This window comes from Amaranthus tricolor, chromosome 2, assembly GCF_026212465.1.
Source record: "Amaranthus tricolor cultivar Red isolate AtriRed21 chromosome 2, ASM2621246v1, whole genome shotgun sequence".
NCBI lineage: Eukaryota > Viridiplantae > Streptophyta > Magnoliopsida > Caryophyllales > Amaranthaceae > Amaranthus > Amaranthus tricolor.
The window spans coordinates 13405476-13419867 of NC_080048.1; the positions used below are offsets into that span (position 1 = coordinate 13405476).

Below are 14392 nucleotides of genomic sequence, written 5' to 3' on the forward strand. Positions count from 1 at the left end.
AGGGAAAAAACAAGGCCAAATCATATTGTATCGGCCATACAGTAAAGGTTTCCAAATTTACCAAACCGTTATTACCCGCATCGTAAAGGTGTAAATAAAATCCATATAGGTTGTTTCAAGCGATATTTTATGGTTTAGGCTGAAATTTGGCGGTACAATAACCACATCACCCCGATACGTATTACCGTATTTGTTTCCACAATCGCAACCGTTACTACATTTTTTCACTCTTAATTAGAGGCAAAAAAACTTACTTCTTCAACAGATTGGGTTTCAGTCGCACCAATTTCATCTCCATTAGACAATTCTGATTCTATCAAAGCATCTGCTTGTGTGCTCCTGCAATAACAGAATTACTTGTACTTTTCCAGAAATACAATATTTTAAACTGAAAGTTCCAATCCTAATAATAGGGGAATTCAGCTGCTGGTCTACAAAAACAATTTTGTTTTTAATGTAGTCTGGTACTACACAAACATGGAGCATCTATGACAATAGGCAGAGTGCGTAATTTATCAGGAAATATAGGAGTGCGGAAGTTATTAGGGCTACCAAAACAAAATCTGTAGAACCAATGAACTAAGTAATCCAGAAGCACACTTTTAAATAAAGGCCACCTTACTTCTCCAAGTTGAGCAACAAGCAAGCTAACAAGAAAGAGAGAGAGGATACACAGATTGTTCAATGTCAATATTTCTATGTGTGATCACCAAATTGAATCTTATTGATACACTATGTTAGGATAACAGTTTTGGAGAGAAAAGAAAGGAATGGAAGCGAAAGAAGGGAAGGGTAAGGAACGAAAGAGAAATGCAAGGAAAGTAACTCCTTTATTTAGGAGGGGAGGGGAGGAGAAGGGAGGGAGAGGAAAGAAGATGAAAGTTTTCCCTCTAAATCTTTCTAACTTAAGAGGGAATGAGACCTTAACAAAACTTATTCATGAAATCCCTCCAAATCTCTCCCCTCCAAATCCCTTGCCTCCCATATAGTTATCCAAACAAAGGATCCTTCATCCCTCTAAATCCCTCCTTCATTTCCCTCCATTTCCTTCCATCCAAACACACCCTTAATGTTTGATCATTAAGTTGGGGCTACAAATCTATTTATGAAAAACTTATCACTTGCACTCACATTTTAATAGAAGAAAAATATAGAACTTCATTCCAAAAGCTAATCTGCACATAAGATCCATCTTTTATCTCAGCAAGAATATAAAACAACAACGCCAATTATTTTCAAAGCCATAATCTCAACAAGAACTAAAAAAAATACAAAAACCTGCAAAATGGATTCAAGAGCTAGTTAGGTCTGAATCCCTGCAAGAAAATTCTATGGACCTTTGATCTTCATACATACTTTAATTTGTAGTAGAAGGAATTACAAACCAGAGGGACTTTCAAACCAGAAGAGATATTTTTCGAATGTCAAACTAATACAATTCCAGCTTCTTAATTGGTTTGTTGAATTGTTTCTCTACATCTTCCCCTAGCCACAGGCTTAGAAGAAATCTAATGTGCATAAATCCACCATCTCAGAGTAAATTAAATTATTAATAGCGAGAAACCTCAATGAAATACAAGCACGCTACTTTAAGCCAAATTTGTTTTAGAAAAAAAAATTGCAACGTGCCAATCAGGCAGAACATCTGAAACAAAATATGCAGCAAAGGAGCATCAGATACAAGCCACAAATAGGACAGAAACATAATTCATAACACTCCCACGCCTACTAGTCTCAATAATACAAAACAGAACAATTATCCTCCCTATATTGTCCTGACTCCTATATTAAGACAAGGCCTACATAATTGAGTGTAAAAATATCTGAACAATGTACATACTTGATTTATTCAGCCTAACAAAAAACAACACAGCAGCATCTTTGCAAACATTCTTTCTTACTCCCTCCTCATTTAGCATCATTTTCCATTTTGGTCCATCCTACTCGTTTTCATCATTTCTATTTTTGGACAATAGCCCACCACTTTCTTCTAAGCTCTTCCATACATTTTAACTCAATTTTAATTTCATACACACAATTCATTTTCTCTATTCAGTCTTCATTTTTTACCAAAAATCCACCTTCTCCTTAGAAAATATTCACTTTCTCTTTGCTATCCTAGGGGGCTAGAGGCGTATTCCATCTCTTTGGTGCCATTGATTCCAAAGATTACAAAGTCAAAACACATAAAATTTGTAAATTTTAAGGGGTGATAGAAAGATTTTCACGCACATGAAACAAATTTAGAGCGAAAATTAAATTAGTCTTTTAGATGGGAGAAGAAAGATCATAGAATTAACTAAAAGAGAGGTTATAAGTTACAACTTGAAAACAAAATCTTATTTCTGTTTTTGACAGGATAGCAAAATTAATCGCAATGCTACTATCAAGCAGATAAATACTGGAAGCAAAAGTGGTACCTAATTCCATCACTTGCGGGAAGGGATGGCTGCAATGTACGCCTGTAATTTTGAATCCAAGGATGAGAAAGCAGCATCTTAGCATCAGGCCTGTGTCTGGCATCCTATAATGAGAAACAGATTTTTTTTCAGACCATTACAACCCCCTGTCAAACAATAGAAAAGACCTTCCCCTAAATAAAGCCTCATTGTCTTGCCAGATCCACTATTACAATGAGAATTTCACCCGACAATCAAGCAAAAGAACCTTTTAAAAGCAGGATGGTTATCCATTTATGTAAAGAAAACAAGAAGTATCTTCTCAAATATATATTGAAGAGAAATATTGAACATGAGAAACTAAATAATCCCTCAGTTCCTTGAAGTTCTTCATACTTTTCATTTTACTGCGTTGCTTAAAGTTTCTACACATCTACTTTCTTCCTATCTCAAAAAAAAATATGAATTATTGTGTTTGAATAAATGCCTGAATCACATAATGGCCATAAACTTATATCAAGCTTAATGGAAATATATAGAGAATGTAATTATTAGATAAAATTTTCTTTAGTTCCGTAGATAATGTGACTACGAACATAAATTGCATACAATTTTTAAAACAAGAACCAGCTTTTAATTTGGTCCTAGATGGTCAAATATTATATAAACCGATAAACATTGTTGTACTCACATGATAAATTTATCTTGTTAAGAGAGTATTAAAGAAAAAACTAATTTATTAGATTCCATTAGAAATATTGTTAAGTGGCTTAAATTAGGACACGTAAAGATGAGGTACAAACAATGTAAGCAATATCACTTAATAAAAACATATAGGAAATTTGATTGTCTAGCATGATGGAACTCAACCCAAGATTTGTTAAGAAAAGCTATTAAATATCATCCCGTAATGACAATTATATAATGAATCTACATCAAACAATACAACCGATAAAGAATGGGATCTTGCTATACATATACACCAACATATTAGAAGTGTATAAACACGCCACTAAGTTTTTTTTTCATATTTATGAACCTAACATCCATCTGGTAATTAGTGAAAGCATTGCTATTTTTTTCCAGCTTCTTAACCACAAAAATAACAACTATTGAATTCTTGAGGCCGTTACTCAAGAAAATGATGGACGAGTGGATGGAGTGAAGAATTTTCTTTATATTTATGGAACAACAGCAAATTTAGACCCAACTCTCAAAAACGAAAATCTTAGAAAATTGATAAGCTATTACTATCAATGCGTAAATTGTCCACAAAGTGAATAGGACAATGATGTAGGAACTTGTAGGAAGCTTTTTAAGAGACCTATATGATTTCTATGCAACCTTATACACCTCCAAACATGATACGTCCAAACGTTGTGCTAGCGTTTCTGAACGTCCTATTAGGTTTCACCTGGTCATAGTTGGAATAATCAAAAGTCATGATGATAGTATTACATCTTAGTACTCATCCCATTCACATACAGAAGTAGATAGCTACCAAAAACATCATTTTGAAATAGCACCCAAGTGTTTTAATATTTTAGAATGGTAGAAAAAAAATCCATCAAATTTGATTATTGAGAATTGAAAAGGATATCATTGCAATTCCAAATTTTACTATTGCGTCTACTTCAATGAAAAAATAATTTGTCTTGCTCAACATAGTACATACTATAAAAATAAGGGTTTGCAAGAAAGATGCGATCAAGCGGATATACGAACACAAGGATTGTGGAACGACAACGATCAACGCGATGATGATCTAAGAATGCTAATGGATACGCCATATGCAATAGGGACATTGTACCGAGAAGACGATAACCACAAAGATGATGATTAGATTAGCAACCATGGGACAATGACCAACAAATAAAATTAAAAAGGTATGGAAAGAATTACGTTGGCTTTGATTCCTTCGAAATACGTAGGTAGCTTCGTATTCTTTCGGGATACTAGGTTCAAATTCTCTTTCTCCTATTTTGGTTAATTAATCGACTTTATTATTAATTTTAAATTTAATTGATAATTATATTTCCTTTTTTCGTTTTAGTAATACATTAAATGTCAATTGACATGCGGATGGTACTCAATTGTCAACAAAGGTACGTCATTTATCATTTCAATATTTCCAATTGCTTTTATATTTTTAGTTTAAAACAAAAATAAATATATTTGTTGAACCCATGGGCAAACCCATCTGACCCGTCCATGACCCGTCTGAAACCGCCTTTTAAACCGCAAGGAACCACTTGGAATGTTTGAATCAGGTTTCAATTTTGTGAAACCGAAATCAAATGGAACTGAAACCAGCCTAAACCGGCCTGTGGCCATCACTACTATAAACCATTATCATCTAATACCAAGAAAAATTAATCTTTGGATATATGGAGTATTGACACATGGCACTATCTTTTGGTGCCTCAACTTGTATCATTTCTTTTGCAGTAAATTGGTCTTACTTGTGGAAAAAGAATAAGTTGATCGTGAAATTTCCAAGTATAATCACACACCATCTCTTTATTATCCCGAATGATCAATTCAACATACTCCACAGCAAATGTTTTCAAGGTATTCTCTGTTTTATTGACTATATTTATTTCTTTTAAATGTAAAACATGATTTCTAAAAAGAAACCCAAAATCATTTCATGCCATAGCAAAAGATATGGTTATCAACTTGAGATACATTTATTTCCTCTAACAAATTTCCTAACCATAAGAGAAATTTAGTAGTCTCGTGCAATGAGAGCCCTAAAAAGATGTAATCTAACATCATTCTTTTTTTTCTAGAGAACGGATTTCAACCAAAAAAACGATACAAGTTGGGTCATTATAATTTCTTTAAACTATAAGGTAAAAGAAGATAAAAAGGTACTCGAGTCTTGCAAGACGTGAAAAATTGGCATGAAAGGAAAGTCATGAGAGAATCAGTTGAGCCTAAAGAGAAACTAAATGCACAAGTTTTTCATCATTGTTTTTCAAGAAGAGGACTCACATAATGGCAAGAAACCTGTTATGGTCCATTGCAAGGTATGGGACTTATCCCACATCGATTTTGTATACAATTAGTATGGGATTTATAGGCAAATGGGCTCTCTCAACTAATAGGCTAATCTTTTGGGTGAGCTCTCCTGTTTATCCTATAACAATTGTTATGTAATGTGTTTGAGAGTGGCCACGAGGTTAAAGCTCATTATATAAAGGCATATACTTTATATGGTCAAGATGTCGCAAACAGTGTAAAATTCGTTATTTCATTGTTACAACGTTATTGATCAAGAAAAGGTTATAGAAAAATTCCTTTTAACACCGTGTAAAAATCATTAATACTCATAAACTTTAATTACTAATAAAACATAGTTATTTCTAAAAGTAATTCATATAGTGCAATTATAAATAAATCTATGGGCATATCATATCATACAATTTAATAACATTGGAAAATTCTAAATGGCATCCTTACAAAGCCCCTTCAAGTAGAACAACTTTATAGGTTGATGTTGGCTTATGTGGCAAACGATATTTATCAGATTGTCCCTTTCGGACTGATATACCAATTTTGAAAATGGAAAAAATTGTATGATTCTTCCTAAGATTGAACTATATAATATAATTTAATGATTTGAAATTGTTTCATATCGAAAATTTATCATCTTCAAAAACTATTTAATTTAAATATTTTTAAAAAGTCAATCAGCTAGAAATTTATGTTGCATAGAATGATCTAAATAGGGTAAAAAAAAATAATGAGTTAATTACATTTATTAGAATTCACCTAACATAGAAATAGATTGCTTTTAGTTTGAAATTTGAAATGGAGCTTTATTAGTTAATTATTTCAATTAAAGGGGTCACTAATTACGTAATATTTTTATTAGATATCTTTATGGGATAAAAATTGTTGATTTGAGTTCATTATTTTAAATTATTTCACATAATATTTAAATACCGAAATATCAGAAGCTAACCATATAATTTTCAAGTATAAATTGAACATGTTGACTACTTCAATTCCACTGTCAATTTTCTTCTCAAAAATCACATTTTTATATATAGTGATACATTGTTATGAATAAAAGGGGAAATTCACGAGTTTCTATATTAGTACTTAAATAATAATAACATATCAAGTTATAAGAAAATGCAACTATAAGCTCAAAATTCCCCTTATGTGATATTTTTAAAAAAATTCAGACCGCATTGTCTGTAATTCGCGTTATTACTCAGTTATAACCATTTTTTGTGGCGTTGCAACTATTTCCACAAACGCATTGGCAACCATGTCTTTTTTCTACGCCTTCCACACATTAACTTTAATCACTAATAAGCTCAAAAAAAATGCAACTATAAGCTCAAAAATTCAAACCACATTGTCTGCAATTCGCGTTAATACTCATTAATTTTAATTACTTATAAAAAAATATATAACATATGCTAAAATCCTCAATTAAAGTATATCAAGTCAAATGTAAGCCATTTCTAAGACCAAAAACCAAAAGTTCTATGACCGTTTACCTTCTTAAAACACAGCCGCAAAAAATCAGCCATATCTGGAGATAGACCATCAGGTATTGGAGGATGCTCATCCTGAAATTAAGATGAAGAAGCTTTGAGCAATGGCAAGCCAAATCATTATCAATGAATCAAGGTATTTCTGATGCACAGATGGTTGACCAATGAATGAACATGTACAATGGCAATGCAAATGAAGTATGAACTATCTGATGAAGCTATATTTAATGCCAACCATGATCATGTAGTGAGATTATATTTGTGTTATTTAACTAAGCATGAAATCATAAATTACAGCTTCAGAAGCTCAGCATCAATCAAAGGGAGAAAGATTTGGTTGGAGCTCAAATCCAATTTTTTTTCATCCATCTACCATAGTTTTGAAGGTATCTTATGAGATTCGTTGGATGAATTAATGGTGTTGACTTGAAAATGGAAACCAAAATTTATACGTCTTCCTTATGATAACATATATGGACTTAATAGGCCCTACGTAAAAGACAGGATTATGAAAAGTTACGTGAATTCCAGGGGAAGGTTCTTCACATGTGAAGTGGTTGTAATGAACCAATCCTTCAAGCTAAAACGATGGCAAGAGAAAGGTTCTTTGTCACAATTTAAAGAATGCATTAACAATTAATATGGATCTAAAAGATGATTAAGAGAAAAAGAACACCAGACCTGAACTATACGGAAGAGAGCAGGCATAGGTTGCAGGTCATAATAAGGAGGTACACATGTTAGAAGTTCAATCACTGTACATCCAACACTCCATATGTCTGATGCGGCACAAACTCCTGACATTTCAATTACCTGAAAAGTGCTAGAACCTTAAGATCAAAGCAACTCAAAAGATAATGCAACATAAACATTTTACACAAAAACATATAAAACTTATATAAAATCTTAAGTCAGTATGAGCCAAGCATAAAACTCTCCCTCTCCCTCTCCCTCTCCCTTTCCCTCTCCCTCTCCCTCTCTCCCTCTGTTAATACTCACACTGTAACAAGTTTGGCTGCATAATAGCACAATCCAGAATATTGGACAAAAAAAATTAGTTGTTTCTGCGTTGCAGTGAACAAGAAAAATTAAAATAGTACCTCTGGAGCCATCCAGTATGGAGTTCCTACAACAGAATGAGTATTGACATCTGCCTCTGTTAGCTTAGTAGCCACCCCAAAATCGGCAAGTTTGACTAGTCCCTGAAAGATAAACAATGATATTATGGAATCATTCTGCATGCAGCATCCACAAGTTATCAAGAATACAGCAAATCAGGATGACAGCAATGAAACAACAACCATCATATTCATCCTGAAATTGGGGAAATAAAAAAACCTCTTGTAATTGATATTACTTTAATAGTTCAAGTGATAACCAATGACCATAGTAACTTAATTTTCTCAAAACCATGGGATTTCCTTCATAGTAGTCGATGACAGACAAGATAAACTATGGTGGATAACTTTTACAATTTCAGTTGCCAAAAACCCCGTCCCCCTGGGTTTTAAGTACCTAGTTGATGTCATATGATATCCCAGGGACAACCTAATATACGATCCAACCAGCAACTCAATCCCATAAAGTTAAGAAAGCATATGAAGAAAATATAACAAAATTAAAAACTCTAAGTCAAAATTACTTCATGTCATATGCTACAACAAATCTCATTTCTTCAAGTCATTATTCACTCCTACTAGTCTCAATTCAAGTTCATCTTAGTTTGTGTCTTCCTCTTCTAAGCTTCTTCAAGTTCTAACCTTCCAATTCTCTGTGTTGTAGTTAAATAATTATCTTGGCAGTCTAGGTATATAAAGAAAATATAACATATTTAAAACTCAAGTCAAAATTACGAACTGAAGACTCCAAATCATGGGGCTTTTGATAGACGGCAAAGGAAAATAATTTGTTATTCAACAGTGCATCCTGGTTCCTGCACTGCTCTGCCCATCTTGTCCAGGAAAGTATCCCCTACTCTACCACACACGAGGAGAAACCTCTAACTTCCATAAAGCCTTAACTGAATCCAAATCATATTTTAGTGTTCAACTCTGACCTCATGCCATTACAGAATACATATTTTGTATACCAAAACTTCCTTGCCTGAAAATAAGTATGAGTTCTCCTAACATAAAACCATAACCAATATTCATAATATTGTCTTCCTCTCAACCATCTAGCCAAAATCAAACCAGCTAAACAATGTCAAAAGAACAATAGAAGAACCATATTTCATACTTCCTCCGTTTTAAAATACTCTCAACATTTTAACTCTTTGACCAAAAAGAGTCAAAATATTGCTAGTAATCCGAAACGGACGAATTATAATATAACAAACAACAAAGAAACCCAGGATCACAGAACCAGGGAACTTAAGGCTCATCAACATAATTGATTTGAAAGCTCATTTCCATCTCATGAAATCCACATGTAAAGGATCAAGAGCATAAGAAAAATCAAAGAGAGGAAAAATTAATTTTTAAAAATTAGTATAACTTAGATAAATCGAGATATTAAGTTACTATTTGCCTTGACAAAGACAAATTAGGAGGACATTTAAGCCAAGGAATATTTCCAAAAGCCCATATAAATCAAGCCTATATGGGAACCAAACAACAATCTTACATTCAAGAGAAAATATGTTTGCCACAATCAATTGAAATACAAATGATTGTACCTCTTTAGTTGTTAATATATTGGCACCCTTGATGTCACGATGAATAACTCCTTGTTCGTGGAGATAAACAAGGCCTTCTAATACCTAATCAGAAAAATACATCCATGAGCACAAGCAAACTTCAAGCAGATCAAAACCTAAACGAATAATTAAAAGCATACCTGAGCAATGTAATGAGCAACTAGTTGTTCGGGAAACGGCCCAAACTTGTTTGGCTTAATTATATTTGCAAGTGATCCATTCTCCACATATCTGTGAAAACAGTTATAATAACTAAACATTAGTTGTTTACACATGCACATCCATCCTGTCAATAAAGTTCAAATTAATATTACTTACTCAAGTATAATATGAAGATGACTCTTTGTCTTTAGGGATCCAAGATATTTTACAATATTTTTGTGATTAAGGTTCTGCAAGATAAACAATATACTTCAGGAAATGCAGATATGATGCAGATGACGCACTTGTCTACATATCAATAATAGTTAAGAAAGGAGAAGCACTAGTTTATAAAAGATAAAAAGTTGCAGGGGTAAGGCCACAGAAATCTATTATCTTGTCGTGGCTGAGGTAGACACGGTATATCACAGTGTTACGACTTGTTACGTAAACATCGCAAAGTGAAATATTAACTTCAAAAATATCCATTTTATCATAGTAATTCAAGTTTTTAGAAACATAAATTTAAAATACAGCTTGTAATATAGACCTTTTGGAACCTATACATATTAATTGAAAGAAAAAAAGATAATTACGGCTTATATGTTAAAGTGACAGCTTATAGTTAGTCCATGTTTTTGAAACAAAACGGTAAAGGGCACTAGGTCTTATTTAAATGAATGGCCACATTCATTTCAAAGGAATTTTATTCAGAAGTTGACGGGTTCCTAGGAAAGGGAGCAACACATGCATGCATGACTACATGTATAAATGTTTAACAGACTTTGCTGATATTGGTGAAACGTTTCAGCATGACTACACTACAATCTTCTCTTTTAGACTTGAAAAACATACAATGCAGAGGTGAAAAACCTAACGGCCTTGGCTAGTTTTACAGCACTGATTTCTGAGGTTGATACTGCATCTACACTTATTATGAAGCTGAACTTTGTACTTTAATTCATTCCGACCAATTTAAAATGCATCGCCTTTGGCAAGCAAAAACGATCTCCCCAGTGATACAAAAGAACTTGTAATCAACTTATGTTCTATAGGAAATCTTTGCAAGAAAAGGTGAAATAAGGAATGCCAATAGCTCAAAAGAACTCCTGCTCTATGAAATAAAAAAAATACCTTCAGAAGATCAATTTCTTGCTGGTGATATGCATTCCACGTGCCCAGAAAACCATACAATGACAGACAAGCCAGATGTAAGTAAATTTCAGAAATATCAAGAGCTAAAAGTCCAAACAACCCTCTTTGTAAAATAGGAAACAAACCACAAGATAATTAAAAAGAAAAAACAATAATAAGCAAACAAGGAAACCACAAATTTCAACAATCAAAAAGAAACATACAAGAAATGCAAATTGTAAATATATCATCCAAAGCTTTTAATTACATTTCATGTAAAAGGGCATCATCTGCTTTTCAATGACTAGTTAGTATTAATAAGAAAAAAAAAACTATATAATACAATCTAACAAGCCACCTAGGTCATTTCCTAGGCAAAAACCAACCTAAATTTTTGTGGCCTTTATATTTAGCTATTTCATACACCGTAAAAAATGTAGAAATAATGGCGAACTCAATCAAACATGGGTAAAGATGGTGTATTAATGAAAAGTGGTGCAGAAAAAAGTTTATCTGGGAATGCTAGATGCTTAACTACATATGTAAGATGATGAAAAAAATCTTTTGACGTAGGAAGTTAAAAGAAAAAAGATGATGGAAAACTCCCTACCACCAAAAACATCACTCTCTTAATCGCCTTAGCTAACAACAAACTCAATTGTCCTATATCACTCTCTTAATCGCCTTAGCTGACAACAAACTCAATTGTCCTATTTACGTATCTATAGACTATAAGGCATTAATTTTGGCGAACAAAAAAATAATAATTTTTCATTGAGAGATTAATCACAGTGTCACACAAGTGGCAATGTGGCATTGCATAGGCACCAAATCACGTCTTGTGGCATCATCAAATGTACCACAAATTGGATTTTCCACTTCATTATTACAAAAGTACAACTTAAAAGAATAATTTTACCATTGTAGTTGGAAATGTGCCTTCCCAACTAATACAATTTTAGTTAATTAAGAAATAAGGGATTTGCACAATTACCAAATACCATTACAGCAATCATAAAGTTAAAGTTCTCTTATAAGTCAAAATTTAATAAATTTACACTCAATAACAACCTTTATAAGTAATAGGAGATTGCTAACAGGGGAGTTTGTTAGGGGAGTTTGTTAATGAAGATATATATATATATATATATATATATATATATATATATATATATATATATATATATATATATATATATATATATAGATATATATATATAGAGAGAGAGAGAGAGAGAGAGAGAGAATTATAAATATAAATTAGAGAATATTTTTAAATTAAAATTATACAAGCATAAATATATTGCCTAAAATTAATAAATTACCAAAAATGGTATGCAAAGATAGCTTATTACGAATTTTCACAATTAAAAATACATCTAATGCACATCTAAGAAAATCCACACAAAGTATCCAAAAAGACATATAGGAGGATTTAAGAGCAAAGAGAAGTGCCCTCATGTAGCATTCCATACTTCCATGATATTATGCAATTCGACAAAATAAAATACTGCACAATACGACATGAGAAACTGGCTAAATTTTCTTACTAGATACTTGAAGTAGCTACAAGAATGATACACATAAACAGCTATGTCATGAAGGATACTAGAATGCTGAGATCTCTTTTTTACCATTAAAAGTTCAAAAAGTAAAGGGGGGGTGGGTAAGGGAGATAAGCCAGAACTATGAGCTGACCATAATAATGTTGAGATCCTCCTGAGCTATATTCTCCAATGAGACCTGTTTAATTGCCACAAAATCTCCATTCTCCAAATCCAAGCCCTTGTATACTCGACCGTATGCTCCTTTCCCTATCTCATCTCCCAACATCTGCGCAAAATTCCAAGAGATTTTCTATCATAAATCATTAATATAATAAATCAATAGATAAGTCAACAAATTATTGATCAAAAACTAGCACATACTCACCCTTCAATAAAGTGAAAAATCGAAAAAAAAGAAAAAGAGAATTAACATTCCATATCAAACGCAAGAAGTTTTTATAGTGACTAAACCATATTTGTTTCAAAATTAGTAAGATAGAAGTAAGGCCTAAACCAAACATAAAATCTTATGAGATGCCTCTACATCTATAAAATAAAGCACAGTATAACATAGAAACAGCAAGTGATTGATGATTTAAAATCTAAACATCATAGGGTCTTCTTACATCATTAAGAAAAATAAAAATGAAAAAGGCTTCATTGTATATGAATCATCTTAATGTAGTAGTAAGCCTTATTTGAACTTAATAGCTTTTGTCAAAACTTACCAACATATGTGAAAGAGATTCACCGTCTTAATACCCCTTAGGGCATGCTTGGATTGAGTGTAAATATTTAATGGAGTAATAAATGTTAAACTAATGAAATATAAGTATATAGAGATGTATATAAACTAATTGACATAGTTGTGAAAGAGGTAGAATGCGAGTAAACTAAAAAAACGAATGAAAAAAGATGAAGATTTTGCTCTTATGGAAGAAAAGTACATGACTTAATCTCATCTTTATACTCCTAAACGCATAAACCAAACAATTGACACACAGGCAAAAAAAAACAAAAAGACAAAAAAAAAAAAAAAAAAAAAGACAATGAGACCCTATACGCATGAGATTCATCAAATTTAACTTGGATTCTTGTTCAAAGTGCTAAGCATTTTTACTCATCTTCCTGAACTACAAATGCAAAGCTCGAACTCAATTCTCATAAACATATAATTCAAACAAGATTTACACACAAACAGCACAAAAACTAAAACACCAAACACACACACACACACTTGAACCATTCAGAAGAAAAATAGTTTACATTCTAGCTCAAAATGCTAAGCAAATTAACTTACCTTACCAATGATATAAAAATTCACAAACCAGAATAATAATTCGCATCTCACGGATTAAAAAGAAGTAACTAAACTGTACTAGTCTCATCAAAATCAAGATAAAATAGTTCAGTCAGCAAATAATCCCAGCCTTATTAAATGTAGCAAGATTTAACGAACAAAAAATGAATAAACCCTTAAAAAACGAAATTGAAGCTTAATTGCGAAAAGTTATTCTTACATATTTGTTGTCGAGGGTTTTGGATTTGTGAAAATGAGCAGAAGTCATTTGACGAGACATTGTTGATTTGTTTTCCCTCGAACAGAGAGGAACAATTTGCAGGATTTAGGATCTGAAAGAACTTAAGAATTCATTTTCAGGCGAGAAGAAGTTGATCGCCGGGAAAAATGCCGGGAGGAGAGAGAATGAGAGAAATGGGATGAGAGAGAAAAAATGGGTGGAAATTACCTGGAAAACAAATACTACTAAATTATTTTTTATTGATACAGTGAGGAACGAGAGACAGAGAGATTAAACAGAATCGAACTCGACTATTTTACAAAAAAATTGATTACTTTATACTTGAACTTAATTTTAGTGAATAAAAATAAAATGAAAGGCCAGTCCTAAAAATAAAATAAAAGGTCAAGGTTTAATTATTCGGTCACCGGAAGATGGT

The 14392-nt window shown here is 32.4% G+C and overlaps 1 protein-coding gene across 2 annotated transcripts in view; it reads right to left on the reverse strand.

The window, feature by feature from the left end:
* The window catches only part of LOC130806879 (MAP3K epsilon protein kinase 1-like), a 29660-nt gene extending 15366 nt beyond the window's left edge, over positions 1 to 14294 (reverse strand). Inside the window, exons 1-11 of one of the 2 annotated variants that reach the window (XM_057672103.1) lie at positions 13954 to 14294; positions 12585 to 12719; positions 10887 to 10907; positions 9930 to 10003; positions 9752 to 9842; positions 9591 to 9674; positions 8014 to 8115; positions 7595 to 7726; positions 6917 to 6988; positions 2421 to 2524; positions 255 to 339 (exon numbers count right to left, since the gene is read on the reverse strand). In XM_057672103.1, coding sequence (XP_057528086.1) covers positions 255 to 339; positions 2421 to 2524; positions 6917 to 6988; positions 7595 to 7726; positions 8014 to 8115; positions 9591 to 9674; positions 9752 to 9842; positions 9930 to 10003; positions 10887 to 10907; positions 12585 to 12719; positions 13954 to 14013 — 960 coding nt within the window. In that variant the 5' untranslated portion in view covers positions 14014 to 14294. The remainder of the gene's footprint in view (positions 1 to 254; positions 340 to 2420; positions 2525 to 6916; positions 6989 to 7594; positions 7727 to 8013; positions 8116 to 9590; positions 9675 to 9751; positions 9843 to 9929; positions 10004 to 10886; positions 10908 to 12584; positions 12720 to 13953) is intronic. The other variant, XM_057672104.1, reaches the window with a different exon arrangement.
* Positions 14295 to 14392: the final 98 nt, after the last annotated feature.